At 49.3% G+C, this 26,132-nt stretch overlaps 1 protein-coding gene across 2 annotated transcripts in view; it reads right to left on the bottom strand.

Moving 5' to 3' along the window:
* Nucleotides 1–956: 956 nt before the first annotated feature.
* Nucleotides 957–26,132, bottom strand: part of xab2 (XPA binding protein 2) — a 68,277-nt gene continuing 43,101 nt past the window's right edge. For both annotated transcript variants that reach the window (XM_072491071.1, XM_072491072.1), the window contains 7 exons: nt 19,043–19,205; nt 15,815–16,005; nt 13,909–14,031; nt 11,529–11,700; nt 4,014–4,140; nt 2,594–2,697; nt 957–1,319 (listed from right to left, as the gene is read on the bottom strand). In XM_072491071.1, the coding sequence (XP_072347172.1) occupies nt 1,258–1,319; nt 2,594–2,697; nt 4,014–4,140; nt 11,529–11,700; nt 13,909–14,031; nt 15,815–16,005; nt 19,043–19,205 (942 nt within the window). In that variant the 3' untranslated portion in view covers nt 957–1,257. The remainder of the gene's footprint in view (nt 1,320–2,593; nt 2,698–4,013; nt 4,141–11,528; nt 11,701–13,908; nt 14,032–15,814; nt 16,006–19,042; nt 19,206–26,132) is intronic.

Genomic DNA, 26,132 nt, shown 5'->3' with positions numbered 1-26,132 from the left:
CCTTTTAGCGTGGTCAATCCAGCTAGCCTGCAATTCTTTGGACTGTGGGAGGAAACCCACGCAGACACAGGGAGATCGTGCAAACTCCATACTTGCCCAAGGCTGGAATTGAACCCGGGTCCCTGGTGCTGTGAGGCAGCAGTGCTAACCACTGTGCGGCCCATTTTAGGTTGGTCTAAAGTCCTTTACACCTAATGAAGGACATTTTGAAGTGTAAATATTCTACAGTAGCAGCCAATGTGTAGACACAAAGAGCAACGTGATAAGGATTAGATCATGCGTTAGTGGCGTTTTTTGAGGGACAACCGCTGAGCAGGCTCGCAGGGTGAACTTTACCGCTCCTATATGAATTACACCATGGAATCCTGTACGCCTACTCGAGAAGGCAGACAGGGCCTTGCTTTTAATGGGCACAGCTCCAGTACTCTCCCAGTCTACACTGGGTGCTTTGACCTGGATTCTATGCTCGGGTCTCTAAGGGGTACTTGCTGCCAAAACCTTCCGACTCAAAGGGGTTAAGAGTACAGCCCACTGAGCTTCAGCTCACTGGAGTTCCCTTAACATCCTCCAACACACTGGGCCGGACAGGGCTAGACAGTCGGTGTGCAGATGTCACCAGCATTGCAGCAAAAGCAGCAGATTATAAATTTGGAAACTTATGAAAACAGGTTAGACCGTCGTTCTCATACTGTTGTTTGTGGAAACTTACCAACAGTAAACTGGCTGCTGCATTTCCTACGACAGTGGTTCCAATTCAAAGTGTTTCATTGGCTGCAAAGCGCATGGGGCAGACCGAGCGGGTGGAAGGTGCTTTATTATCGCAAGTCTTTCTTTAACGTTAACAGAGATGCGGGTCATCAGATTGAACTGCCGACTGTGTCCCGCACAAAGTATAGAAACTGCAACTACCCCCCCCCCAACCAAATGAACTTGCGGGTTTGCGGTGTACTGCGTGCTTGTAGAGTTTGTAGTAGAATTCTCCTTTATTCGTGTAACAGGAATGAGCTTTAAAACCTTAAAGAAACTGGCTCAAGCCAGACATTTATATACATACAGTTTAACGGAAGAGAAGGCCCGGGGGGGGGGTCCGGAATATAAAACAGCAGTGGTAGAAATAAATCTTTCTAGCAGTCCAGCCTTTTACCAGCTAAGGTGTGCTTCAAACAGCACGCACAGGGCATCGGAATTCCGAACAGCAGCGTCCCTTATCAAAGGCGATGGATGATAGGCAGCGATTATTCTCTATGATGTTACTGTTCAGTCATCCTTCAGACCTCCAAACACTGCCGAGGGAACCGCCTTCTGTTCAAGTGGCACCTCTGAAAATACATAAGCAAAAAAAAAAGAAGTTAGCAAGCTGACCAAAAGGTTGGGAGGTTTAAATTATTTGAACGTTATTTTAAATCATTTTCAACAAGGTTCCGACACAATAAGCTCCTAACTCACTAGGCAAGTCCAGGGAATTCTCGGGTCCGGCTGGGCTGTTTCGGAAATGTTCAAAGTGACGGAAAGACCAACATCGCAGTTATAAACCTACAGCAGTATCTGGGGTGGTTTGATTATGATATTAATCCCGATTTAAAATAGAATCTACCACACAGGCTTACTTAAAAGTAACAAAGATTCACGGTTCTACTTGCTATTTTTAGATGACCTTGTGGGGCAGTGGGTTAACGTCCCCCGCCTCTGAGCCTTGAGCTCCGTGTTGGGGTCCCACCCCAGGACTTGACGGTCCAAGAAGGCGGGTTCGTAACTCGGGTCGAACAGGTCGAAAGTAATTCTGACACAGGCCAATGGCGGGCGGTGAGAGCGATGGAAAGAATGTCAGAGCCTCCACCATTCACTATCCGCAGCTCCGAAATACACCGTGCACGTAAAAGGTGCACGTTGACCCGGCCTCCCCGAGTGGCAGCCCCCCCCAAGCATTGTGTGGTGTTATGCGCAGGGAAGCATTACTGGCCGTCACAGCTCAGCAATTACAGTCTATCCGCATACGTTCCCAACTGGGATCAATGGATGCCATTCCTGAGGCACTGAGGCCAACGGGAACGGTCACATTATCATCGCACTGAGAAGCAGCCAATGCAGCAGAGAGGAGCAATCGAAGCCGGAATCTTGCTTCTCCGCATGTTTCAGTGTAACATCACAAAAGTTATATGTTAGTTTTGAAGAACGGGTATGGAGAGCTTCTATTTAAGCGGTATCTGCACATTCTTACATTCAGTCACAGAATTGTGTAGATCAGCTGCTTTAGAGTCCACTACCACTGTTGCAGCAAGGGGAAAAAAATCTAGATTGGGCTGCAGGAATGAAAACTCAGGCAATGCTTTCAATAGACTGAAACAAAGTGCTTCAGAGCAAAGGAGGGGGAGAGAGGCACCGAGGGGGCAGCTAGGGCAATGGCGAGGGAAGGCAACAGATCGATTTCGAGGTCGCTCGTGAAGACAGTGAGGGAGTTGCAAAGGGGTGGGCGGGAAAAAAAGGTTTTGAGGGCTTGTTAAGAGGTCTTAAGTGGAAAGTGGAAGGGCTTCTTCACTCCACCTGTACCCCCTTGGTGATCAATCTCCACCGATCCTCACACACACACACATACCATCTGGTTCATCCTCATCCTCGTCATCGTCATCGTCAATATCAATCTCGTCCGGGTTGGCCTGCTTTGTAAGTTCGGCGAGCTCGTCACGAGACGCGTCGCTCCTGTAATCGAGAGTGTGCAAGTCAAGACAGGAGGAAAGTTCAGAGCCCTTTATAGTTCACACACATTGAGGCGAAATAACCAGGTACGGCTTTCCGCAGCAAAAAACAGAACAAAGTAGCAATATGTTAAATTTATTCAAGGCTGAAATTAAGTACGGTGGCTCTGTAAGTTTGGTACTTGCGGCCAAACTGTATTTGGCTATGGTTTGCAGTTCCCCGATAACGTTGCAAATGGAAAGTTTCCTTTGTGAAGAGTGTACCGTGTTCTGCAGCCATTCAACTCCATCCATTTACATTATGAACAGGTTTACACTCAGTCACAGAGCTGTGTAGAATTATTAACAAGTGCCGGAGTGTGGCGACTAGGGGCTTTTCACAGTAACTTCATTGCAGTGTTAATGTAAGCCTACTTGTGACACTAATAAAGATTATTATTATATTCCACTCTAATAAAACTGCCCATTACCACCTGTAGCTGGAAATAAGGACTGAGCTGATTTAGGAAGAATCAAATCTAGATTGGGCTGCAGGAATGAACTGTTTAGGAAGAATCAAAGGGGTTTGGATAGATAATATTCATCTTTTATGGTCACAAGTATGATGTTACTGTGAAAAGCCCCTAGTCGCCACATTCCGGCGCCTGTTCGGGTAAGCTGGTACAGGAATTGAACCCGTGCTGCTGGCCTTGTTCTGCATCACAAACCAGCTGTCTAGCCCACTGAGCTAAATGGGAAAGAAGGTGGGAGGAGAGCACAAAGGTTCCAACTTGAGTCAAACTGCATTAGGTCAACGAGGGTACAGACCGAGGAAAGCGTGTGTGCATAACTGCTCAGTCTACCCAAGAATATGGATCGGCATCTCTCCCACAAACATTCACTCCCTCCACCACCGACAAACAGCAGCAGCCGTGTGTACCATCTACAAGACGCACTGCAGTAATTCTGCAAGGTTCCCTAGACAGCACCTTCCAAACCCACAACCCCCACCATTTAGAAGGACAAGGGCAGCAGATACCTGGGAACACCACCACCGGGAGGTTCCCCTGCAAGTCACTCACCATCCTGACTTGGAAATAAATCAGCCGTTTCTTCACTGACGCTGGGTCAGAATCCTGGAACTCCCTCCCTAACAGCACTGTGGGTGTACCTACAACTCATGGACCGCAGCTCACCACCACCTTCTCAAGGGGCAGCACCCACATCCGCGAAAAAATAAGAGAAAGCTAGATTCCGGGATGCCCAGCTGACCTGAAAGATGCCAGCATTAGCTACAAAGTGACTCGATCCGCCTCACATTCTGCCCAAGGCACAGCATACCTGACAAACAGAATTTTGTCTTTGGGTTTGGGTTTTTCCCGCTCAGCCTCTTCCGCTAACTGTTGTGCTTTCTGCTCCAGTAGTTTCATGTCGTCCATTCCACTTTGTCCGGGAGCAAGATCAGACACTGAGTAACAAAACGCACGGGGAAAAAGCCGAGTTTACTTAAAACCTCACACTCTATGAAACTCTAAAAATAAAGGATTTTTAATTCCTTTTCACACACAACTCTTACCAGGGCAGGTAACAGAGCAAGCAAATGATTTGGACTGCAAGTTCCCATTGAAAGGCAAAGTCTTGGGTTATTATTCCTTGAAGAATATTTTGTTTCCCCCCCCCCACACCCCGTGCGCTACTACAAATAATATTTACACTTAAAATAAAAATCTCACAAAGCGAATTAATTCCAGAAATTCAGGGTAGAGGGCAGGGAACACTGCCACAATGTACACCAAAACCTATTATTTTATTCTGAGATTGCCTCTTATGAATCACAGCTTTCAAAATAAAATAGCAGGCTCATTAACACTTCTGGTGGAGCTCTGGCCAGACGTGCTGCACATTTCCTCTCTGGCCTACACAGCCGCACAAGGGTCCGTGTGGAAAATGCTGGGCTAGACTGTAGTCAGTGAGCAATCTAGGTGAAAGGGCATGGCTCGCAGCGCAGGCGTCTGAAAGAGGGGCGATAAAGAGACTCGAGAAGCAGTGATTGGATGCCGAGAGTTTGGGAGCTTGCAAAACATTGGCAAGGGAGGGATGGCGGGGGATTTCGCATTGTGAGGTGGAATCCCAGAGAATCCCTACAGTGCAGGAGGCCATTCAGCCCATTGGGTCTGCACGACCCTCCGAAAGAGCATCTTACCTCGGCCCACTCCCCTGCCCCATTCCCGTAACCCCACCTAACCTGCACAGCTTTGGACACTAAGGAGCAATTTAGCATGCCCAATCCACATCTTGGACTGTGGGAGGAAACCGGAGCACCCGGAGAAAACCCCATGCAGACACGGGGAGAACAGAATCGAACGCGGGTCGCTGGCGCTGTGGGGCATGAGAAAGAATGCGTTGCACCATAAGATTGCGCCTTCGACACGTTATAGAGCATGCTTCAACATGCAGAGCACCTTGGGCGGGAATCCCCCCCCCAAATGGACTGGGGGCCGCCTTGGCAGAACCGGAATACCCTGCCAGAGGTAGGGCCAGAAAATCCAGCCCCTTGCAGCGGTTTGACAGGACACGGTAACATAGTGCTTATCCGATTAATCCAAAGGTCGTGATGAATGGTCCTGTGGCACGAGTTCAAATCACACCACAGGAGCTGAACGACATAGCTTCATCAATCGTCACCGATTGATAATGGTGACGTTACCGGAATGTCGTAAAAACCCATCTGGTTGAAATACTTTAACGAGCCACTCAGTTGTATTCCGAGGAAATTGTGAAGGGAAGTTGGACCTTTTTAATCTTTGAACGGTGGTGACCGGAAGATGGACAAGATTGTAAACGGTGTGCAATGGCAAATCTGGAAATTCACTCGGAGGAGGACAAGGGCAGTTAATGGAAAATTCAGGGCTGATCTCAGGAAGTGCTTTGTAGCAACACGTGGAACAGGCTAACTGCCGACTTCCGGGTGCGGCGATGACCAGCTAAGTCGCACGTTTCGGCAGCTCCCGGTGGAACGGACTTTTGGGCTCTTGATAGGAGCCCCAACGGCAATTTGAACGGCAAAAAACACTGTGCGGTAATCCAGAAGGGAATCCCCCCTGGACACGGATGGAAAAAAGAGAGGAAGGTGGCCGGATTGCGGTGGATCCTCTAGAGCAGCGGCCAGGAAGGCAGGCACAAAGCAAGATGGCGTCGGAAGGAGGCAGTTTAATATGGGGCCCTGACCAACAAGAGTTCCTGCGGCGTTGCGTGGAAGAACTCAAAAAGGAGATGAAGAAGGAGCTGTTGGCCCCGATATTACAAGCGATTGAGGGGCTAAAGGAGGAGCAAAAGACCCAGGAACAGGAGCTTCGGGTCGTGAAGGCAAAGGCTGCTGAGAATGAGGACAACATACATGGCCTGGTGGTGAAAACGGAGATGCACGAGGCATAACACAAAAGGTGTGTGGAAAGGCTGGAGGTGCTGGAGAATAATTTAAGGATTCTTGGTCTTCCCAAAGGTGTAGAAGGGGCGGACGTCGGGGCATATGTGAGCACGATGCTGCACTCGTTAATGGGATCGGAGGCCCCGACGGGCCCGCTGGAGGTGGAGGGAGCCTATCGAGTTATGGCGCAAAGACCGAGGGCTGGAGAAATTCCTCGAGCCATAGTGGTGAGATTTCTCCGATATAAGGACAGAGAGATGGTCCTCAGAAGGGCAAAGAAAACTCGGAGCAGTAGGTGGGAGAACGCGGTGATCCGCGTATATCAAGACTGGAGTGCGGAGGTGGCGAGAAGGAGGGCGAGCTTTAATCGGGCCAAGGCGGTGCTGCACAAACGGAAGATTAAATTTGGAATGCTGCAACCGGCAAGACTGTGGGTCACACATCAAGGGAAACACCACTACTTCGAAACGGCAGATGAGGCGTGGACATTTATTGTCGAGGAGAAACTGGAGTGAGCGGGCCATAAAAAGAACGTTTGGGACAAAGTGGGGGGGCGAATATGTGGGATGAAGGGGGGGAAAAGAGGGAAGAGATGACTTCCCAAGTTGTTAATCCTGCGACCCTGTAACTTTTCTCTCTTCCCCATGTCGTGGGGGAGGGAGGATGAGGAGCTGAGGGTGCCGGCCATTGGGGGCGGGGCCAAAAGGGAAGCGCGGGGCCAAAAGGGAAGCGTGGGCTTTGTTCCCGCGCTATGGTAATCACGGCGGGAACAGGGAAGCAGGAAGGAGGGGGCCCTGCACAGTGTGAGCCGAGGTCACGGGGGGGGAAGCCGAGGTCGGCCAGAGTTTGCTGACTTCTGGGAGCAACATGGGGGGGTGCAATTACGCTAGTTTGGGAACTAGCGGGGGGGGGGGGGGTTAACTGGGTTGCTGCTGCTGGGGAGAAGGGGGAGCTGGTATGGGGGGGGCGGGGGTGGTCGGGGCGGGGGGGCGCCGCTTGGGGGAGATACTGCTACGTGGGAACCGGGTGAGGAGCTGGATTGGAAAAGGAGATGGCTACTTGTCAAGGGGGGGGGGGGGGGGGGGGGGGGGGTAAAGAGCCCCCCAACCCGGTTGATCACGTGGAATGTGAGAGGGCTGAATGGGCCGATTAAGAGGGCACGGGTACTCGCACACCTAAAGAAACTTAAGGCAGATGTGGTTATGCTTCAGGAGACGCATCTGAAGCTGATAGACCAGGTCAAACTACGCAAAGGATGGGTGGGGCAAGTGTTTCATTCGGGGCTAGACGCAAAAAACAGGGGGGTGGCCATACTAGTGGGGAAGCGGGTAATGTTTGAGGCAAAGACTATAGTGACGGATAGTGGGGGCATATACGTGATGGTGAGTGGCAAATTGCAAGGGGAGGCGGTGGTATTAGTGAACGTGTATGCCCCGAACTAGGATGATGCCAACTTTATGAGGCGTATGTTAGGACGAATCCCGGACCTAGAAGTGGGGAAGTTGATAATGGGTGGAGATTTTAATACGGTGCTGGACCCAGGGCTGGACAGATCGAGGTCCAGGACCGGAAGGAGGCCGGCTGCAGCTAGGGTGCTTAAGGACTTTATGGAGCAGATGGGAGGAGTAGACCCCGGGAGATTTAGTAGACCTAGGAGTAAGGAGTTTTTGTTTTTCTCCTATGTCCACAAAGTTTATTCACGGATAGACTTTTTTGTTCTGGGAAGGGCACTGATCCCAAAGGTGACGGGGACGGAGTACACGGCTATAGCCATTTCGGATCATGCTCCACATTGGGTGGACCTGGAGATAGGGGAAGAAAAACAACAGCGTCCACCCTGGAGAATGGACATGGGATTATTGGCAGATGAGGGGGTGTGCTTAAGGGTGAGGGGGTGTATTGAAAGGTACTTGGAACTCAATGATAATGGGGAGGTACAGGTGGGAGTGGTCTGGGAGGCGCTGAAGGCAGTGGTTAGAGGGGAGCTGATATCTATTAGGGCACATAAAGGAAAGCAGGAGGGTAGGGAAAGGGAGCGGTTGTTGAAAGAACTTCTGAGGGTGGACAGACAATATGCGGAGGCACCGGAGGAGGGACTGTACAGGGAAAGGCAAAGGCTACATGTAGAATTTGACTTGTTGACTACGGGTAATGCAGAGGCACAATGGAGGAAGGCACAGGGTGTACAGTACGAATATGGGGAGAAGGCGAGCAGGTTGCTAGCCCACCAACTGAGGAAAAGGGGAGCAGCGAGGGAGATAGGGGGGGTGAGAGATGAGGAGGGAGAGATGGAGCGGGGAGCGGAGAGAGTGAATGGAGTGTTCAAGACATTTTACGAAAGATTATATGAAGCTCAGCCCCCGGATGGGAAGGAGAGAATGATGTGCTTTCTGGATCAGCTGGAATTTCCCAAGGTGGAGGAGCAGGAGAGGGTGGGACTGGGAGCACAGATTGAGACGAAGGAAGTGGTGAAAGGGATTGGGAGTATGCAGGCGGGGAATGCCCCGGGACCAGACGGATTCCCAGTTGAATTCTATCGGAAATATATGGACTTGCTGGCCCCGCTACTGATGAGAACCTTTAATGAGGCGAGGGAAAGGGGGCAGTTGCCCCCGACTATGTCAGAGGCAACGATATCGCTCCTCCTAAAGAAGGAAAAAGACCCGCTGCAATGCGGGTCCTACAGGCCCATTTCCCTCCTGAATGTGGACGCTAAGATTCTGGCCAAGGTAATGGCAATGAGGATAGAGGATTGTGTCCCGGGGGTGGTTCATGAGGACCAAACTGGGTTTGTGAAGGGGAGACAGCTGAATACAAATATACGGAGGCTGTTAGGGGTAATGATGATGTTCCCACCAGAGGGGGAAGCGGAGATAGTGGTGGCGATGGATGCCGAGAAAGCATTTGATAGAGTGGAGTGGGATTATTTGTGGGACGTGCTGAGGAGATTTGGTTTTGGGGATGGGTATATCAGGTGGGTACAGTTGCTGTATAGGGCCCCGATGGCGAGCGTGGTCACGAATGGACGGGGGTCTGACTATTTTCGGCTCCATAGAGGGACGAGGCAGGGATGTCCTCTGTCCCCGTTATTGTTTGCACTGGCGATTGAACCCCTGGCCATAGCATTGAGGGGTTCCAGGAAGTGGAGGGGAGTACGCAGGGGGAGAGAAGAACACCGGGTATCTCTGTATGCGGATGATTTGTTGCTATATGTGGCGGACCCGGCGGAGGGGATGCCAGAGATAATGCGGATACTTGGGGAGTTTGGGGATTTTTCAGGGTACAAACTGAACATGGGGAAAAGTGAGTTGTTTGTGGTGCATCCAGGGGAGCAGAGCAGAGATAGAGGATTTACCGTTGAGGAAGGTAACAAGGGACTTCCGGTACTTGGGGATCCAGATAGCCAAGAATTGGGGTACATTACACAGGCTTAACTTAACGCGGTTGGTGGAACAGATGGAGGAGGACTTTAAGAGATGGGACACGGTGTCCCTGTCATTGGCAGGTAGGGTGCAGGCGGTTAAAATGGTGGTCCTCCCGAGATTCCTTTTTGTGTTTCAGTGCCTCCCGGTGGTGATCACGAAGGCTTTTTTCAAAAGAATCGAGAAGAGTATTATGAGTTTTGTGTGGGCTGGGAAGACCCCGAGAGTGAGGAGGGGATTCTTGCAGCGTAGTAGGGATAGGGGGGTCTGGCACTACCGAGCCTAAGTGAGTACTACTGGGCCGCCAATGTTTCAATGGTGTGTAAGTGGATGGGAGAAGGGGAGGGAGCGGCGTGGAAGAGATTGGAGAGGGCGTCCTGTAGGGGGACTAGCCTACAAGCAATGGTGACGGCGCCGTTGCCGTTCTCACCAAAGAAATACACCACAAGCCCGGTGGTGGTGGCTACATTGAAAATTTGGGGGCAGTGGAGACGGCATAGGGGAGGGACGGGAGCATCGGTGCGGTCCCCGATAAGAAACAATCATAAGTTCGTTCCGGGGAGAATGGATGGGGGATTTGGAGCATGGCAAAGAGCTGGGGTAGTACAACTGAGAGATCTGTTTGTAGATGGGACGTTTGCGAGTCTGGGAGCGCTGACGGAAAAATGTGGGTTGCCCCAAGGGAATGCATTTCGGTACATGCAATTGAGGGCTTTCGCGAGGCAACAGGTGAGGGAATTCCCGCAGCTCCCGACGCAGGAGGTGCAGGATAGAGTGATCTCAGAGACATGGGTGGGGGATGGTAAGGTGTCGGACATATACAGGGAAATGAGGGACGAGGGGGAGATCATGGTGGATGAGCTGAAAGGGAAGTGGGAAGGAGAGCTGGGGGTGGAGCTTGAGGAGGGGCTGTGGGCTGATGCCCTACGTAGGGTAAACTCATCGTCCTCGTGTGCCAGGCTAAGCCTGATACAATTTAAGGTGTTACATAGGGCGCATATGACTGGAGCACGGCTCAGTAAATTTTTTGGAGTAGAGGATAGGTGTGCGAGATGCTCGAGAGGCCCAGCGAATCACACCCACATGTTCTGGTCATGCCCGGCACTACAGGGGTTCTGGGTGGGGGTGGCAAAGGTGCTTTCGAAGGTGGTGGGGGTCCGGGTCGAACCAAGCTGGGGGTTGGCTATATTCGGGGTTGCAGAAGAGCCGGGAATGCAGGAGGCGAGAGAGGCTGATGTTTTGGCCTTTGCGTCCCTAGTAGCCCGGCGCAGGATATTGTTAATGTGGAAGGAAGCCAAACCCCCGGATGTGGAGACCTGGATAAACGACATGGCAGGGTTAGAACGGATCAAGTTCGTATTAAGGGGTTCGGCTCAACGGTTCACTAGGCGGTGGCAACCGTTCGTCGACTACCTCACAGAAAGATAGAGGGAATGGAAAAGAAGAAAACAACAGCAGCAACCCAGGGGGAGGGTGGGGGGGGGGGAAGGAATCGAACGGACTCTCAGAGATGTTACTGTATATGTATAATATGTATAGGTAGTTGTTATAGGTAATTGTATATTGGATTGTTGGATTGTATTTTTGGAGAGTATTTATTTTGGACAAGGCAGTTGCCATTCAGTTTTGTTTTTGTTTATATATTATTTATTTATTTGTTTAAAACTGGCCACTGTTATTTATATTGCTCTATTGTTGTTTAAAAGAAACACTACGTACTGTTATGTTTGGCCAAAAATCTTGAATAAAATATCTTTATAAAAAAAAAAGAACAGGCTAACTGCCGAGCGGGAGCTGAAAACACCAACACCAATTGGGCATGGCAAAGGGGACGGCTATAGGTTCAGCCTGGAATGGATCACAGGGCCCTGCGTCATTTGTGACTATGCTGCGTACTGAGGGGTGACAATCATCACTTGCTTCCAGTAGTTCAATCGCTCGGTCACTTTACAGGCAGTCGCTGGACAACTTACCTGTGCCCCTAGCTTATCTGTGCCCCTAGCTTACCTGTACCCGTAGCGTTGGTGGAGGCTTTCAACATCTGTGAGGACATAAAGTTGACCTGGGTGTTGTACGTGGCCTGCACGCTACGCTTAATCCGTAGCATCTCCCGAATGGTGTCCTCGTTGCCATGGCGGATCTCAAATTCCTTCCACATCTGCCAGAAAGATGGCGTTATCTGAAAGCAAAGAGAGAGTTAAACAGAGGAAATCTGTTGGGATCTGAAAACCGCTCGATTTATTGAATCATTCCCACCTTTAAAACAACTGAATATAGAAACCAATTCCGATATATTTTTAAAAATCAATCGCCCGCCCCCACAACTTCAACTAGAATGGTTACAGCAAACATACGAACAAAAAAACAGTAGTGGGCCATTCAGCCACTCAAGCCTGCCCCACCATTTAATAAGACCCTGGGTGATCTGATAGCAACCTCAAATTTGCATCCCGCCTGACCCCTGGTAACCCATCACCCCCTTGCTTACCAAGAATCTATCTGTCTCTGCCTTCAAAATATTCACAACTCCGCTTCCACCATCTAGTCAGGAAGAGAGGGACAAAGACTCACCACCCTTGTGTCATGGGAATGTCCCTTTAAGAACGGTTTTGTCTTCTCAAATGGCTGCAGTGATGTCATTGTGTGGGTGGAGCTGGGCGGTGGCTCTGGTTTTTACTTTCTTTTTGAGCTGGGAGCTGTTTGTGGCTCTGAGTTTTATTTTCAGTTTTGACAGTTGGCAGCTACATTCAGACAAAAGAAGGCTTCTCTGGTCTCTCTGCATGTTAAAAAGGTGTCTCCAGATCAGTTGATAACTTCAAAGTAATACCTGTTTTCTGTAAGGAATTCAAACCTACTGTTTTGTGAAAAAAGGGTGTTTTGGTTTATGGATGTTGTTACTTGGCTAAAAACAGTAAAGGAAAGTTATTAAGGCTTAAATATAGAGTACTGTAGCTGTGTGGGATAGTTATGTTTGTAGTTGATAAAATGCTTACTGTGTTTATATAAAATGTTAACTAAATTTGTAGAATAAACTTTGTTTTTGATTTAAAGTGCTTAAGGCCTTCTGTTGAATACAACCTGGAAAGTAGGCCCTTGTGTTCCTCACAACCAAAATCTATAAACAGTTGTAGGTCAGGTGAACTCCACGATATACTTTGGTGTTCTCTAAACCCTGACCCATAACACTTGGAGCGAAAAGGTTTTGCCTCATCTCCATTTAAAATGAGTGACCCCTTATTTTTAAACAACGACCTCTCCTCAGTTCTAGATTCTCCCACAAGACTGGCGATTGAATCTGCATCCACCGCATCCTCAGGCAGTGCATTCCAGATCCTAAACACGCACCACCTAAAATGATTTTTCCTCAGGTAGCCATTGTTCCCTTTGTCAATTAATGTAAATCCGTGCACTCCTCATTACTTCCAACAATCGGAACAGCTTCTCCCTATCTGTACCGATCCCTCAGAATTTTGAACACCTCTCATCAAATCTCCTCTCCTCAAGGAGAACAGCCCCAGCTTCTCCAATTTATCTACAACTTCCTCGTCACTGGAATCAATTCTTGTGAGCTCTTTCTGCACCCTCCCTAATGCTTTCACACCGTCACTAAAGTATGGTACCCAGTACAGGCTGTTTTTCAGGAGGAGTGGATTCCTCGAGGGCAGGATGGGAGAAGTCTGGGAGGGCTGTGGGTGATCTACTTCTGTGAACATGCAGCTTGTTTTAGAGTAGAGTACCTACCCTGGGATCACAGAGCTGGGAGCAGCAAGAGTACCTACCCTGGGATCACAGAGCTGGGAGCAATGTGAGTACCTACTCTGGGATCACAGAGCTGCGAGCAGTAAAAGTACTTACCCTGGGATCACAGAGCTGGGAGCAGTAAGAGTACCTACCCTGGGATCACAGAGCTGGGAGCAGTAAAAGTACCTACCCTGGGATCACAGAGCTGGGAGCAGCAAGAATACCTACCCTGGGATCACAGAGCTGGGAGCATTGCGAGTACCTACCCTGGGATCACAGAGCTGGGAGCAGCAAGAGTACCTACCCTGGGATCACAGAGCTGGGAGCATTGCGAGTACCTACCCTGGGATCACAGAGCTGGGAGCAGTGCGAGTACCTATCCTGGGATCACAGAGCTGCGAGCAGTGCGAGTACCTACCCTGGGATCACAGAGCTGGGAGCAGTAAGAGTACCTACCCTGGGATCACAGAGCTGGGAGCAGCAAGAGTACCTACCCTGGGATCACAGAGCTGGGAGCATTGCGAGTACCTACCCTGGGATCACAGAGCTGGGAGCAGTGCGAGTACCTATCCTGGGATCACAGAGCTGCGAGCAGTGCGAGTACCTACCCTGGGATCACAGAGCTGGGAGCAGTAAGAGTACCTACCCTGGGATCACAGAGCTGGGAGCAGTAGGAGTAAATGGATCGGGCCCGATCGATTTCACCCAGCTTGCATTCCATATCAGAGAATCGCAGACACATATCCCGGGCATGTTCATCTGGCAACACCTGTAATTTAAAAAAAAAATCTTACCAATACATCTACAAACCCAGAATTATCACTTCATCGAGACCACAGTGGAAACCTCCTCACAGGGAACTGTGCACTCTGAACACTTTCCCACGTCACATCCAGTTAATAAGACACAACCCCTCACGCTATCACCACAGCACTGCTAATCTGCTCATCACAAAGCTCGACAGGAACCCCCGAGCGATATCTTGAAAAGCACTTCAAAAGGTACAGCATTTGTGACTGGTGGGGGAAGCACACATAACAATTAGACTTAAGCAGAGAGTGAGGGCGGCATGGTGCCGCGCAGCGGTTAGCACTGCTGCCTCACGGCGCTGAGGACCCGGGTTCAATCCCGGCCCCGGGTGACTGTCCGTGTGGAGTTTGCACATTCTCCCCGTGTCTGTGTGGGTCTCACCGTCCACAACCCAAAGATGTGCAGGGTAGATGGATTGGCCACACTAAATTGCCCCTTAATTGGAATTTTTTTTTTAATTAAAAAAAAAAGATTTAAGCAGAGCTGCCATTCAAATATAATAGTGGAGGGGGAAGTGGAGCATCTCCCTTCATCTTAAAAATATTTAATAGTCCGGCCTCCCCCGCCTTCTGAGGCAGAGTTCCAAAGTAGCACCACCCTCAGAGGAAAGAATCTCCTCAGCTCTGTCGTAATAGGGCAACCCTGAATTTTAAAACAGTGTCCCCTAGTTCTGGATTAACCCACCAGAGGAAACATCCATTCCGCGTCCACCTTGTCAAGACTGTTCAGCCATCTTACATACGTCAATCAAGTCACCCCCTCACTCTTCTAGTGGAAACAAGCCCTCTCTGCCCAACCTTCCTCATAAGACAACCCGCTCAGTCCAGGTACATAACAACATGGGTATTAGGGGCAGGAGTAGGCCCATCGAGCTTGCTCCGCCTTTAAATAAGATCGGGGATGGTCTAACTGTGCCCTCAACTCCATTCCCTCGTCTGCCCCTTTGACCGACTCCCTTGTCAATCAAAAATCATACTCAGCCTTGAATACATTCAACGACCCCAGACTCCACTGTTCTGTGAGGAAGAGAATTCCAGAGACTAACAACAGCCCTCAGAGAAGAAATTCCTCCTCATCTCCGACTTTATAGGTGATCCCTCATCATTAAACTGTGCCCCTTCATCCTGGACTCCCCAAAGACGGGAAACATCCTCACAGGAACCACTCTGTCAAGCACTCCCCACATGATTTTAGATGTTTCAATAAGATCCCTTCTCATTCTTCTACACTCCAATGGGTCGAGGTCCAATCTGCTCAACCTTTCTTTGTTAAGTCATCATCCCGGGAATCGCCCTGTAAACCTCTGAAGTGCTTCCATAAGACCATAAGACATAGGAGCAGAATTAGGCCACTCGGCCCATTGAGTCTGCTCCGCCATTCAATCAAGGCTGATATTTATCTCATCCCCATTCTCCTGCCTTCTCCCCATAACCCCTGATCCCCTTATTAATCAAGAATCTTTGAATTTAGTTGCTGTGGTTACAATGGGATACCCTCCACAGTGCGGGCTCTCAGCAGTGTACTCCAATCAGCTGGAATGCCAGGAGTCATGCATTCTGCTTCCCCATTGCCGCGACATTTGAACACCGGCTCCGCTCCAACCTAAATATTGCCCACACCTTCTGCACTCTGGCTGAATGACAAAAAACAACAAATGTCGAGCTGGGCCGGGCCTATGGGCCGGGCCTATCCTGAACATCACAACCGAATGGGGATGAGAAATGAACAGAAGCTTCCTGTACCTCAATCGCCCTCTCGTAGATACCCCGCGTATGGGTAACTCCGTAGATTTCAGCAGCCCGTTTAATATAGATGTTGTACATCTCGTACTGCTCCAACGGTTCGACCGCCTTTGTCGCTCGTTCGTACACAGCCATGGCATGTCGGGCTAGACCGTACTCCTCCTCCAGCTTGGCATACAGCAGGTAGATAGCTGCAAAGAATAAAGATTACAGGTGAATAAGGATGGCCGATCAGTCGTGGTATTGCTCATGTTTGGCCCGCTCTCCTGCTCAATCAGAAGATATAGAAATAAAAATGCTGGGGATCTACAATTATTTGCAATCAGACATATGTATCGAGCAAGTCGGCATGGTGACACAGTGGTTAGCACTGCTGCCTCACAGCGCCAGGGTCCCGGGTTCGATTCCGGCCTCAGGTCACTGGCTGTGTGGAGTTTGCATGTTCTCCCTGTGTCTGCATGGGTTTCCTCCGATCCAATGATGTGCAGGTTAGATGGATTGTCCGTGCTTAAAAAATTGCCCCTCAAGTGTCCAACAGGTAGGTGGGGTTATGGGGATAGAGCGGGGGAGCGGGCCTCTGGTAGGGTGCTCTTTCGGAAGGTCAGTGTAGACCCAGTGGGCCGAATGGCCTCATTCTGCATGGTAGGGATTCTGTGAACTCGGATCTGGCTTGAGAGTGGGAAGAACACAAAGACTTGCATTTATATAGCACCTTAAACAACCTAACCTTTACAGTCAGCAAAGTGCTTGAGGGGTAGCCACTGTTTGAACTCGACAAACATGGCAGCCCATGGGTGCACAGCAAGCTCCCACAATCAGCAACGTGGTAATGCCCAGATGATCTGTCGTGGTGAATAGGTGGCCCAAAAGGAGAGAGAAAACACTCACTGCCTCTCCAATCACCCTTCAGGCTCCATGTTGGATTCCATGGATTAGGGATGGCCTGGAAGAGAAAACCTCCACTGGGATGCTAATGGCTAAGGCACATATTGCTCACCGACTTATGCATACTTTAACACCCCACAATTAGCAGGTAACGCTTGATTAACTAGTAACTAGATCTGGATTAGATAACTCCCAGCTTTGTGACAACCTATCCAGCAGCTAACTAAAAGTGCACCCGGTCACGGGGCAGGATGGTTTAAAATATAAACACCCGATCGTGTAGTTACAATCAAAACTGTACTGCCTGATTAATCTAAAGGTTTGCATTATTGTGAATGGGATGTGTATTTCCAACTACCAAATCACAAATGGAAATGGAATCGGGTGTAGGAAGTCGAGTGTGGGGATGAACTGCAAGTTTCTGATGTTCCAGAAGAGGGTGTGAAGGGGAACCATCTCTGGATGTTACAGACGGACAAGAGAATCTGAGGGGAGATAAAACAAAATATAAAGGAAGGCAGAGGAGAGCAAGAGAATGTATGCTGAAATAGAACGGTATCAGGAGCAAAGCATAAAATGCATGGTTTTTGTTATTGAAAAAGCTAGCTGTATTTACAAGTTGGAGGTCCTGTGGGGCAGTGGGTTAGCATCCCTGCCGCTAAGTCAGAAGCTCCAGGTTCGAGCCCCACCCCAGGACCTGATGGCCAAGGAAGGTGCATTTTTACACGTGGCCAAAGAGGTTGATTATTGACCTTCAAATTCATTCCAACACATGCCAATTGCAGGTGGTTAAAGTGGGAGAGATTCCTGGTCATAGATCATGGAATTAACAGTGCAGGAGGCCATTCAGCCCATCGAGTCCGCACCGGCCCCTGAAAAGAGCACATCGCCTAAGGCCACACCTCCAGCATATCCCCATAACCCAGTAACCCCACCTAACCTTTTTGGGCACTAAAGGGCAATTTATCGTGACCAATCCACCTAACCTGCACATCTTTGGACTGTGGGAGGAAACCGGAGCACCCGGAGGAAACCCACGCAGACACGGGGAGAACGTGCAGACTCCGCACAGTGACCCAAGCCGGGAATCGAGCCCAGGCCCCTGGCGCTGTGAAGCAATAGTGCTAACCACTATGCAACTGTGCCGCCATGTGATAGAAAGAACCTCTACCCTCACTATCCATTGCTCCAGGCTACAGCGTGCATGTAAAACGTTTGTGTTGTCAGAGCAACTTCGGACACCTTTGGGGGGGTTGGCCAGGATGGGTCAGACCATGCCAACAGCACCGGGCTCGATCGCCGTCCTGGCGGAGATGGACTCGGGGTCTGTCTCCCCACCCTGCTCGTGGTGGAGGTCGTGGTGCTGTGGGGCAGTCCTGGCTTCAGGCAGAGAACGGCAGAAGAAGCTAGTTTACAAGTGAAGGAGGAAAGAAAAAGTAAACCTAAAAATGGGGAGCGAGGCCACCCAGGAGAGGAGTCCGGGGTCAGTTCTTCAAGCAAGGGGCAGCGTGGATCTCTCTCTCACAAAAAACTGACGGTGCTAGAGCATCTATTAACATCTAAATCAGAGATCGATAAGAGTTTTGCTAGATGCGGTTATAGAAGGAAATGGAGCCAAGGCAGACACACTGAGTTAAGATACAGCCATGATCTCATCGAATGGTGGAATAAGTTCAAGGGGCTGAGTGGCCTAATTCTGTTCCAATGTAATGAATGCAGATAACATGGAGGTACAAGATTGGGACAAAGGGCTGAAGAATGTAGTCACCGTCTCAAGACTAGAAGCTTTGTCACCCTTATGATATGGTACTGGAACAGCTCCAAACATAAGGCACAATGATGAAGCTGGTTACCCACCACAGTTCAGGAGGGGCACGATGCAGATTGTTAGCACATTTCAAAAGTTGTGTTGGGAATCTGAAACATAGTTCTGAACTTTCCAATCACGCCTGGGTACGCAGAATCAGTCCTATTGCCAGGGGCCAGGCTTACTGCCTGAACTCAGTAATGGAATGCGTATGTGTAGCTCATCCAAATCTTACAACTAATCTACAATTTTATACCCGCAAAACGTCTCACTGTAATGCAAAAGCAAAATGCCCCGTCAGTTTTTTTTTTGAAGCCCACGAGATTATGGTCACATCTAGAGAATTTGTCACAAATTGGGAGCAAAAGCTAAACGAAAAAATAGTTGACGTTTTTTGTGGAGTTCTCTGGAAACGCTTTTTGCAGAGGCTGGTAGAGTTCAACGGGAGCCGTGTTTCATTGCAAAGGGCTTCAATCGGGTTGCTGACCGCAATCTTGAACGACAAGAGTCAAAAGGTCAAGTTTGTAAGGACTAACTTTTGGCAAATTTCGGTGGACATCTGTCAAGAGCTTGTTCAAAGAGGTCGCGCGCCCGTTCGAGTTTCTTCCCACCGTACCGATCGATGAATTTGGTGAGGTAAGTGTTCCAAATGTCATACACGTTGGGCCACCTAAATAGGGCGATCCCTCTCTCGTAAGCCTGCAAAAACAAAGCAGAGTTGGGTTACGCAGGGTGAAGAGACCCTTCCGCGCCATTAGTTGATGAACTGCGAGATACTGAGCCACACAGACCAGCCCCATCCTCGCTCTGGATGCTGGTAACTGAGCTCAGCGGAGGAGGCACTGCAAATGGCGTCACACTGGGCTCTGCAGGAAGAAAGGCAAGCCGGTCTTCTTGCATCCAATTGCCACACAAGGTACCCTAAAGGTGTTGAGCTAACAATTGACGTGCGTCAGAAAATGTCCATCCATGGAACAGCAGGACTGGCCCACTCTGATGCCGCCTCATTCAAAGCCTGACCAAACACACCATGCGCGCTAAAACATCAGTTTATATTGAACGTAGGGGATAGAAACTGGCAATTCAGCCCAACTGATCCATGCTGGTGTTTACTCTCCACATGGGTCTTCTCCCACCCCTCTTCATCTTACGCTATCAACATTTACTTCTACTCCTTTCTCCCTCATGTGCTTCCCCTTAAATGGTCTCCCCTTTGCTCTACCCTTGGCCTGCTGCAATGCCCCAATGCAAACTGGAGGGGCAGTCTTCTGCAACCAACATAAAATATTTCCCCTGGGCTCACGGTTTAGCGAGGGAACTATTATTTTTTTTTTATATAAATGTTTTATTGAAATTTTTTTCCCAAACAACAATTTTTCCCCTCTTACAAAGCAAACGCAACAATAACAATACAGAAATTTTAAACAATACACAAGTAACAAAACCCCTTTATCTTTGACCTAAACTAACCCCCCCCCCTCCCCCTGGGTTGCTGCTGCTGGTCATCTGTCTTCCCTCTAACGTTCCCCTAGGTAGTCGAGAAATGGCTGCCACCGCCTGGTGAACCCTTGAGCCGATCCTCTCAGGGCAAACTTTATCTGCTCCAGTTTAATGAACCCCGCCATATCATTTACCCAGGCCTCCAGTCCGGGGGGTTTCGCCTCCTTCCACATGAGTAGGATCCTGCGCCGGGCTACTAGGGACGCAAAGGCCACAACGTCGGCCTCTTTCGCCTCCTGCACTCCCGGCTCTTCCGCAACTCCAAATAGAGCTAACCCCCAGCCTGGTTTGACCCGGGCCTTCACCACCCGCGAAATCACTCCCGTCACTCCCTTCCAATACCCTTCCAGTGCCGGGCATGCCCAAAACATATGTGCGTGGTTTGCCGGGCTCCCGCCACACCTCCCACATTTGTCCTCCACTCCAAAGAACCTGCTCAATCTTGCTCCCGTTATGTGTGCTCTATGTAGCACCTTAAATTGAATCAGGCTAAGCCTGGCGCATGAGGAAGAGGAATTTACCCTGCTTAGGGCATCAGCCCACATACCCTCCTCTATCTCCTCCCCTAGTTCTTCTTCCCACTTTCCTTTTAGTTCGCCCACCGACTCCTCCCCCTCTTCCCTCATCTCTCGGTAAATCTCTGACACCTTGCCCTCTCCGACCCACACCCCTGAAAGCACCCTGTCCTGTATCCCCTGTGTCGGGAGCAACGGAAATTCCCTCACCTGTTGTCTAGTAAATGCCCTCACCTGCATATATCTCAAGAAATTTCCCCGGGGCAACTTATACTTTTCCTCCAATGCTCCCAAGCTCGCAAAAGTCCCATCTATAAATAAATCTCCCACCTTCCTAATTCCCAACTGGAACCAGCTCTGAAATCCTCCATCCATTCTTCCTGGGGCGAACCTATGGTTGTTCCTGATTGGGGAGGGAACTATTATGTACAACAACCCGAAGAATTCATTGGCCGGTCATAACAGAACAATGTCAAATTGGGTTGGCTTATCCTGAATAGGAATAATGGGCTGAATGGCCTCCTTTTGTGGTGTCGGTAAGGTAAAGTCGCCATTGACTCAGATGATCATTGGCTGCCTTCCCCTTTGAGGGGGCGAACTGACTGGTAGCGATTTAACCTGAGGGTCACCACACCTCAGGCGAGGGGCAAGGTTGAGAAGGCGGGGCCTTCGTGAATGACCTCAGCCGGTACGGGGATTGAACCCGCGCTGCTGGCCTCGCTCGGCATCCTGAACCAGTTGTCCAGACAAGTGAGCTAAACCGGCTTTTGTGGTGTATGGTTCTATCCTCAACAGTGTCACAACAGAAATCAGAATGTTAGTCTTCCAGGCATTGTGATTTTAATCAAATAATGGATGTTGTGAATCAAAAACTAGCATCAAGCCTGCAGTTCCACAAATGTTCACGCTCACAGGATTAATATAAATCATAAAAACAGAAAGTGCTGGGGAAAAACTGGTCTGGCAGCATCGGCGGAGAAAGAAACATAATTAATGTTTCCAGTCCCTTCTTCGGAACGGAAGAGATTTAGAAATGTGATGGATTTTATGCTGTTGGCGGGTAGGACAACAAGTCAGGGATAAGTCAGAGGGCAGGGGAAATTAAATAGCAATGTTGCCACGGGACGAGTGGCAAAGAGGATGGTAATGATAATGTGAAAGAAACAAAGGATTGGGAAAGAGTGAGTGCGAATAGCAGAATAAAGGTCAGCACTGTCTGGAAGCAAAATAGCAGAATGGGCTCATAGCAGGATAAACGTTCAGTGCAGTCTGCAAACAGAAATGATGAGAACAAGTTACAGGCTGGGACTGGGGAGGGGGTGCAACATCAAATGAAGGACAGAGTCTGAAGTTGCTGAACCTGATGTTGGGTCCAAAAGGCTGTAAGGGCCCAATCGGATGACAAGCTGCTGTTCCTCCAGTTTCCGCTGGAAGGCTAACTTAATGAACTGGGGTTTAAACCGGCTTGGCAAAATTAATTGAGGTGGTAATCAGAAAAGTTGGGGTGGGGGTGGTGGACCCTGCCTAGTGATGGTGCCCAACCGTCTGTTCCAGTCTCCTCAGCTCTACTCATAAGTAACATGCAGCAAAGTATTTCTTGACCACACTGACACATTGGAATATAAGAGTCGGGAAGTCTTGCTGCAACTGGACAAGGTACTGGTGAGACCACATCGGGAGTACGGTGAGCAGATTTGGTCCCCTTATTTGGGGAAAGATTCTCCGGTTTCCCCCAGCCCGTGTTTCTCGGCGGCGCGGCATTCGCTGCTGGCGGGATTCTCTCTTCCCGCCGCTTGTCAACGGGTTTTCCCATTGAAGACCCCCCCTCCCACGCCGCCGGGAAACCCGCGGGCGGGGGTCCGCTGCCGTCGGGAAAAGAAAATGCCAACGGCCGGTGAATTCTGGCCTCACCTCACTGGAGGCGGTTCAGAGAAGGTTCACTGGGATGATCCCTGGTTTGGAGGGATTGTCTTGTGAGCTCTACTCATTGGAATTTAGAAGAATGAGAGGTGATCTCATTCAAACACATAAGATTCTTAAGGGGTTTGATAGGGTAAATGCTGAGAGGATGTTTCCCCTCATGGGGGAGTCTAGGACTAGAGAGCAGATCTCAGAATAAAGGGGGGGGGGCAATATAAGATTGAGATGAGGAGGAATTTCTTCTCTGAGTGTTGAGAGTCTTTGGAACTCCTTGCCTCAGAGAGCTGTGGGGGCAGGGTCCTTGTGTATATTTAAGGCTGAGATAGATTCTTGATCAGTCAGGGAATCAAGTGTTACAGAGAAAGGGCAGAAGTAGACATGAGGAATGTTGGATCAGCCATGATCCTATTGAATGGCGGAGCAGGCTTGAGGGGGCTGAATGGCTTAATCCTGTTCCTATTTCTTATGGTCTTATGCAGTAAAGTATTTCTTGACCACAGTGCTTTGCATTATACACTTTTAAAGCCTTTTTGCTAGAATTCATTCCTCAACATTGCAAATATAGGGATAGCAGCTATTCAGCCCCTAAGCTTGTTCTATCATTTAATTACACCACAGTTTGAACGTATCTTAACTCCAATTAACCGCCATAGATTTATAACGTTTCGTATTCCTGCCGAACAAAAAGCTATCCACCTCACTTCGAAATGTTTAGTTGAGCTCGACTGGCCAGCTTCTTTTGGGGAACGGGTTCCTGACTTCCAATACACCTCGAGATCGGAACTGCTTCCTAGAATCGTCCCCAACTCTAATCTTAAGGTTATTTCCCCCCATTGTTCTGGGCTCCCCCACTATTGGGATTTACATGCTCCCCCTGGTTATGCGCGGCTGGCCAATCATACATCATTTGGCTTCTGTTGCGGACCTCCAAGTGCAAGATGCAGGAGTGAGTGAGTGAAAATTAGCTTGTGCCAGAACCAACATCCACCAAAAACAGAAATGAGCCTCCCACAAAAGAGGCCACGCGTTAGATTGTAAAATATCAAATGCCAGGGCGTGATGCGCAGGCTGCAGCCTAACCTCAGGGCGTGATGATGGTCAGATATTACTCCAGTTTTGCATTTTGAGCCAAACCACCTGATTCTCTGATTAGATCACTGGCATGTCCCTGTGTAGTTACAGGATCCATTCTCTAAGCTAGTGACCTGGTTAGCCCCGAGCATGTTAGCATTTACATATGAAGAGGGTGGCATAAGTTGCAGCGCTCTAAATCATGTTCGGTTCACCGGTGGACAACTGCTCAGGTTTTCCGCCAGGCATGAGGATGTCGATTTATCCGACATGACAGGCCAACGCTCCACATCAGCTGTCCCTCGATGTGAGTGAGGATGACGCCTACTCAGGTCTCTGCCACTTGTCTGGACAGGCCTGGGAGCACATGGGGCAGGATGTCTCAACGGGGTAGTGGGGTCCGGAGCACAGGATCTGCTTCCTTTCCTGTCCGTCTCTGCCGCCTCATCATTAAGACGCTGTGACTCAAAGCGTCGCGCAGCTTGATGGAAACGTGGTCGCCATTTTGAACGATTGGCAGCTCCCCAGGCCCATTATTAATGTCAATACTGCTGCGTTTCGGGGAGAGCTTTAGAGCGTCTTTACAGTGTTTTTAAGTTAGTCCCTCTCCTGCAACACAGGCCATTTGAGAGAAAAGGAACTGACAGTGTTGGTGGGTGGGTTGGGGAATGCTTTTTGGCTATTCAGCCTAACCCGATCCACCCAGTCACAAACGATTACTGGTACGGTGTCAATTCAGGCTTCAATAACTGTTGTTTCAAGGAGCCAACAACTTACCTTTTGCATAAGTGAGAAAGTGACCACGTAGCCGAGGTGTGCAAGGGTACAGGGAAAAAGGAAGGGAACGGCATTAAATCATAATGCTTGTTTGGAGAGCCGGTGCAGACACGATGGGCCGAATGGCCTTCCTCTGCGCCCTAACCATTCTGAGACTGTGCGGAAAAACTCAGCCTGTAAATTGCGACCTCGGTCATTCTGATCTAAATTTGTTAACGGGGCAACATTCTAGAGACACTGTCAAGAAAAGGACACAACCAAAATGAATTAACGCTTTGCCACATGGTTCAAGATCTGGAAGAGAAGTCAGAGTAGAGGGCAAATCTTTGGAGCATAATTTTTGGTGTTGCCAGCAATGGCTAGTCAGCACCATGGAGCAACAATCAACTGTCCCATTGTCTGCACGCCTGGCTTTTGCCTACACTATTAGTATAATCTCTTTGCAACACTCAATGCAAAACTGGGTGGCAGACGGGGCCAGGAAGTAAAATAAGCAAATGAATTGTTCCATTGTGCCCTGATAAGCCTGATCAAAACCAAAACAGGTCGCTTTTTCCAGCTTGTGATTAAATATAGACATTCACAGACACCAGGAAATGGAGCAAACAGCAGGGTCACAGTGCCAGGGGTACAGTTACCCACAGATTACATCCAGCCAGTGTTGACAGCTGTTAGATGGGGCAAATAGCCCATGGACAATGGGAACTTCCACCTTATCCAGCTGTCCCAATTTGTTGCCCTGCCAACCAAGGAAGGCAGCAACATGGACCCTGAGGGGCCAGCAGGTAGAATTCAGAGCTGTACCAACTGGCAAGGAGGAGCTTTGCGAAAAGGTTTTCAGATACAATTATTTAGGCTGCTCCATTTTCTGACAATTAAGCTCGCTCCCAAAAGCTGCACCTTTACTTGGTATGTAGGATTGGAAACCACACTTCAATACCCAGCTCAACAGGTCAACTATTTGAACCAAGTACTTAAAATCATAGAATGGAATCATAGAATCCCTACAATGCAGGAGGCTATTCAGCCCATCGGGTCTGCACCAGCCCTTGGAAACAGCACCCTACTTTAAGCCCATGCTTATATATATCCCGGTAGCCCCACGTAACCTTGTAGACCCCACCTAACCTTGTAGACACTAAGGGGCAATTTACCACGGCCAATCGACCGAACCTGCACATCTTTGGACTGTGGAAGAAAACCAAAACACCTGGAGGAAACCCAAGCAGACACGGGGAGAACGTGTAAACTCCACAGTTATCCAAGGCCGGAATTGAATCCGGGTCCCTGGAGCTATGAAGCAGCAGTGCTAACTACTGTGCCACCGTGCACTTGTGGAATGCTGAGCCCAGTCCTGTCCCCATCTGTCCACACACACATGGGTCACTGAATAGGAATTTGAGATGGGTCCCTGGACTATTTTACACCCTCAACCTTAACTATAAGCAGCACTGCTAGCACACCCATACCATACAGACTACAGAAGTTCAACAAGGCAGCTCATCACAACCTTCTCATGAGGAAGTTAAAACACTTACCTCCTAGATGTTTATAAATATCATGGCTAGCTATACAGCAGGGTACTCGAGATACATTCAAGTGTGAAGGGGAATGAAAATAAACAATCCAGACACCTGGCAGTCTGGAAGCTATTACCCTGTCAATTACAGCCTGCTAAAAGCTACTTATTTCTCTTTGAAAGTGTAGATGCGTGGTAGATCAAAAGATCGGAGGAGGTTTAAAGCCTTGCGTGTTCTGGCTTTCTATGAAGTTACAGCTCCTGCTTTCTACACTTCTGTCTGAGGCAGCAGGTGCAAGGGACAGGTAAGTGAAAAAGCAGATA

Source organism: Scyliorhinus torazame, chromosome 27 (assembly GCF_047496885.1).
Source record: "Scyliorhinus torazame isolate Kashiwa2021f chromosome 27, sScyTor2.1, whole genome shotgun sequence".
Taxonomy (NCBI): Eukaryota; Metazoa; Chordata; class Chondrichthyes; order Carcharhiniformes; family Scyliorhinidae; genus Scyliorhinus; species Scyliorhinus torazame.
Note: the sequence above shows the minus strand (reverse complement) of the source record. Positions and strands in the feature narration are given on the sequence as shown.